The 5,443-nt window shown below is 42.8% G+C and overlaps 1 protein-coding gene across 1 annotated transcript; it reads left to right on the top strand.

Annotated features, from left to right (window-relative positions):
* Positions 1-3,275: 3,275 nt before the first annotated feature.
* LOC139708568 (heat shock 70 kDa protein IV-like) lies at positions 3,276-5,439 on the top strand (the record flags this gene model as incomplete). The annotated part of the gene is made up of 2 exons (XM_071620511.1): positions 3,276-3,445; positions 5,058-5,439. Coding segments are annotated over exons 1-2 (552 nt in total), but the record flags the coding sequence as incomplete, so codon positions are not given.
* Between the last annotated feature and the right edge of the window lie 4 nt (positions 5,440-5,443).

Raw genomic sequence — 5,443 nt, 5'->3', positions numbered from 1 at the left:
TTGTAGCTATACGTAGGGATTCGCAGAGATACGCTGGAGATTTTGGACATGTTTAAAGCCCCCGTCACACTAGAGCGGATCGAGCCAACGAATGCCCAGCGGATCCGAAAATTTGGACATACGCTCACATCCGTTGTTCGTCGTTCGTGACCCGCTTGACGTTCGTTGTATCCGCTATAATAGCTGTTCGCAGAGATTTGCAGAGATCCGCCGGAGTAAAATTTTGATTTTGGACATGCCCAAAATCTTGAGCGGATGACGAACGGAATGACAATCCGCTCTGTGTTCGCTTAGCATCCGCTGATTGAAAGTTTTGGTTGCTCTGCATTCGTTTCTCATTCGTCCGCCGTTCGTCCAAATTCGCCCAGCAAATGTGCACAGCAACACACGTTAATCAAACGTAGATAAAAAATAGATATTCATATATAGCACATATAATAATAATAATAATAATGATAATCATAATAATAAGAAGAAAAGGGTCTTATTTGCCCAGGGTAGCCTCTTCAGTGTTGTCACTGCTCTGCCAGAGGGCCCTGCCATTATTATTACCCCAGCGTTGCCAGGTACCCATTTATACACCTGGGTCGAGAAGGACATCGCGGGTAAAAAAATCTTGTCCAAGGATGTAAGCACTGGGCGGGATTCGAACCCGGGTCCTCGGTTCGGGAGTCGGATCCACTATGCCACAGCCCCCCACATGACATTTCACTATACGTATTCTGACATTTAATAAGAGAACATTATTCTAAACCACTGCTATAAAAGTCAACCTGTAGTAAATGGGAATCTCTGAATGGAAATTGGGAATTGTGAAAGTTCGACTCCAGTTGGAGGCACCAGACGCAATGGAGGATGTTGGACTACCAACATCATCGTCACGTGATCATCAGAAGGAAGTACACTTTTAGGGGAATCTTGAATGAGTGACATCAGGAATACTTGGTGGTTACTTCGGCTTCCTTCTTTTGGGGGCCATTTTCACAGTCACAACTATCTAAAAAAAGAAGATCACTCCAAAATCTTCGAGTGATCCCTGAGGTCACTCCAAAATTAGTGAAAATGAACATTTTCACTCCAAAGTCACTCCAATTTCACTCGAAACTCACTCTTTTTTGTTATTTACTCCTTCATGAGTGAACAATTTCACTCTTCTTTTTTTAGAGAGACAACATTACTTGACACTGTCACTGCTCAAAATGATTTGGTAAAGTGTGCGTCATCCGAGATCCGTCACGTAATTGCCGCAGTATCGCTCTGCATATGTTGGGCATTCGCTGCTCATTCGCTTTGTCCGCTCAGCATCCGTTGGGTGGACTGTACGCATTCGCTTTCATTTGTTACTTTATCCGCTCGTTACACGGTCAGCATATGCTCATCATTCGTCAGGCGAACGTTCGAAAACCACATTTTGCTTGCGAATTCGAGCGGATACGAGCGTATCTGGACTTTGCCAAATTTTGCCCATCCGCTAGGCATTCGCTGATATATACGCTGTAGTGTGACGGGGCCTTAGAAAACAAAATCGGCTCCAGCGTATCTCTGCGAATCCCGACGAATAGCTAATGAATACAAAGAACGCCAAGCATGTTATGAGCTATTCTAGTATTACCAATGGATGTTAACATATCTTCAGATTTTCAAATTTATTGGACATACGTTGGGCATTCGTTGGGCATTCGCTGTAGTGTGACGGGGCCATCACATCAACAGTTACTCTTTCCGTTTTTCTTCCTTCCCCATTTGTCTCTTGGTTTCATCTCAGCCCTTCATTCATTCCTTCTAAAATATTTTGTGTATACATAAGATTGATTGAGATACATAATGTGCAAATTTCAAATACAGTGTATGTGATAATGCTGATTATCTGAAAAACTGTGAAATAGATTGAACTGAAATTGATTTGATTGGATTGTCAGCTGGACCAATGCGTGCAAAATGCTGCCGGTCAGGCCGAGATAAACATGTATAGCGCCCTCTTGCATTACGTTCGCGAATGTTCTGGTTGATCTCGAAGGCCCGTGAACGCTCCCACACAGTCTGGGTTCGTAGGTTCGCTGCCTGTGACGTTGTAGCTGTGTGTTGTGTATGATGTCATTCTACTTGACGTGTAAATAGCGCATGCACGCATCACGGGTAAGCCTACGAGAAAGTTCTCCGAGATCCTCGAGTGTGTGAGATTGCCTATAAAGAATGAAGGATGGCGTCTGCTAGGTCAGTTCACCGTTCAACAGCTACACGAGTTTTGCAGACGATCCAGAGGATCAAACAGAGGAAGTATTCGCATTCAAATTTACCGTGTACAGCACGATCTACGTACCAACAACGAACAAGTTTTATTCTACCGACCTGACTGACATTCATCGAACCTCACTGCATTGGCATTATTGCATATAGACGGGTTTCTACCACACCACACATTGCAATTCGCATTAACAGTAAACACGTTTGAGTGTTTTTAGTTTACACTAGACTCTGAGTCTAGACCAACTGCCAACAACACACGCTGGAAAGAACAAATTAAGCAGCTGTGAGTTCACGTTCATTCTTCTATTCCGGAGTAAATTTGTTACCATCACTGTTGAGTAAAGATGGCACAAGGAAAAGCTCCAGCTATTCTTGCGGTCGGCTACACGTCACTTCCGGTCGACTGGAGTGAAAACAAACAGCTTGCAAGCGCTAAGCCTGCATAATGCGCATACTGCATGCTGTGCATGTGCGACGCGTATAATTTATGTGCAACTCTACGCAGCTCAGACATGGGGACTGTTTTTCATTATTCATTTTGTCATTTGTGCCATCATTCATGAGATACATGCATCATGTCTTGCCAGCAATATTCTAAAAATCTGGATCCTGTCGATCGATCGGTCCCGGTATTTTGCCAAGTTTAAGGCGGCCGGACTGGACCTGTGCCCGTATGAAATCGCGGCAGGACTCTGGATCAACGACCCGACAAGATGGCCAGATGTGCAGTAGAACCTCTTTGAGTAGGCCCTACCCCGATATCTACGCTTACTTAGTACCTCATAGAAACTTCAGGTAGGTCTAACGTTAGTACTGTAGTACTTAGGGTAGGGCCTAATTTAGAGTAGGCCTAGGGCCTAATCCTGCCGCCCGCACAGCTACAGTACCAGCTTGCGCTAGCGCTATGCTCGCGGGGCGCCCCGGCAGAAAACACGTACAGCGTTCACTCCAGGCTCACGCGAGTGGTTTGTTTTCACTCCAACGCTATCCATGACCCCGTGACACGCAAAATACCCGGATGTCCGACCATGAGAATTGGAATCGACTTGGGAACAACCTATTCGTGTGTCGGTGTGTTCCAGAATGGCAAAGTTGAAATCATTGCCAACGACCAGGGAAATCGTACCACACCGAGTTACGTCGCCTTCACCGATACGGAGAGGCTCATCGGCGATGCCGCCAAGAACCAAGTTGCTATGTAAGTATAGATCTAGTTAAGTATAAGTATAGATCTAGTTCCAGATCTCTAGGCCTACGATAACTTAAGTTTAATTGCACGAACAAGTCCTAATTTCTTGACAAATTCAATTTCGGGATGTTGCCTACAGTGTATGTATGCATGTCATGAATACTCATGCCATCTTTCTGTGTGGATTGTAGAAGCCTCTCGAGCGAGTCTCTTAAAGGGAAGGTAAACCCCAAGAACAATGTGGATTGAGTGAAAGCAGCAACATTAGTAGAACACATCAGTGAAAGTTTGAAGAAAATCGGACAATCGATGCAAATGTTATGAACATTTAAAGTTTTGGTGTTGGAACTGCTGGATGAGGAGACTACTAGAGGTTATGACGTATGAGTGGACAACAATACCAAGAAAATATAAAGAAAATACTACAAAAATCCATTTTTCATGAAAAGAGCAAATTCCATCAATTTGATATTGACATATGTTAAGGGTAGCAATTATTCCCCCTGCTTTCTGAAAGCGGGTGGTCCACTGCTCTTTCATAATTCTAGAAAAGTGAATTTTTGTTGAATTTCCTTTACCGGTATATTTTCTTTGTATTAATTGTTGTCCACTCATAAGTCATATCCTCTAGTAGTCTCCTCATCCAGCGGTTCCAACACCAAAACTTTAAAAATCCATAACTTTTGCATCGATTGTCCGATTTTCCTCAAACTTTAATTTATGTGTTCTACTAATGTTGCTGCTTTCACTCAATCCACATTGCTCTTTGGGTTTACCTTCCCTTTAAAGTTTACTATACATCTAGATAGATTTCTAGAACATCATTGTGTTGCTTCTTGTGAATGGCATGCATTTGTGTATCATTGATCATCTAGGCTCCTCGGTCGGTGTACTGTGGTAATGACATACAATGTAAATTTACTGATGTATCAGCTAGAACGTTGAGCAAGAACTTAGTGATGCTGTGATGTGGTCATAATACTGTTAAACATGATATATTCGCGGCATGAAATTTTCGCGAATTAATGGAGCCGACAGCCCTTTTCGTGGCATGAAATTTTCGCAAATTGCCACTGGCGTTCAATGCATGTACTTAGACCAAAACTTTCGCGTGCATTTTAATTTTGCGAATTTTGGCGCTCCCGAAATTCGCGATATTAAAATGCACGCGAAAATTCCTCGTTTTACAGTATGTGGTAATGACATACAATGTAAATTTACTGATGTATCAGCTAGAACGTTGAGCAAGAACTTAGTGATGCTGTGATGTGGTCATAATATGTGGGAAATCCAAATTGTCAAATCGATCACATGTTTTATGTAAGTCGCATATCCTGAAAATATTTGCCAAAAGGGATAATTTTAAGCTGATGCACAAGGGAAGTAAAGAGCATTGTTTTTCATCTTAAATTCTTACTCTAAGAAAAACCATAAGTAGGTTTCATTAACTCTTTTGTTTTTTCACAGTTTAGATTTCAGACTTCCGTATACACTGTACAAAGTGGGAACACTCCGTAATATAAACACATAACAATAGATTAACATTGAATTCACCAAAGTTTGCTGACAACCAAATTTATTTGTTTTTATTTCTGCTGTTTTCTTTTATGCATTAAAACAGGAACCCAAAGAACACAATCTTTGACGCTAAGCGACTGATAGGTCGGCGGTTCACAGATGAGAGTGTGCAAGCTGATATGAAGCACTGGCCGTTCAAGGTTATCAGCCAAGGAGGTAAACCTTTGCTGCAGGCTGAGTACATGGGAGAGAATAAGATCCTCGCTCCAGAGGAAGTCAGCTCCATGGTTCTCACCAAGATGAAGGAGACGGCCGAGGCATATCTGGGTCAGAAAGTCACTGATGCTGTCATCACCGTTCCCGCCTACTTCAATGATGCTCAGCGACAGGCCACCAAAGATGCAGGTGTAATTGCAGGGCTGAATGTTCTGCGCATTATCAATGAACCAACAGCAGCTGCCCTGGCATATGGACTAGATAAGAAGTTGC

The sequence above is a fragment of the Diadema antillarum genome, unplaced genomic scaffold, assembly GCF_040938485.1.
Source record: "Diadema antillarum isolate AM-2024a unplaced genomic scaffold, OU_Dant_1.0 seq00001348_RagTag, whole genome shotgun sequence".
NCBI classification, from domain to species: domain Eukaryota; kingdom Metazoa; phylum Echinodermata; class Echinoidea; order Diadematoida; family Diadematidae; genus Diadema; species Diadema antillarum.
Note: the sequence above shows the minus strand (reverse complement) of the source record. Positions and strands in the feature narration are given on the sequence as shown.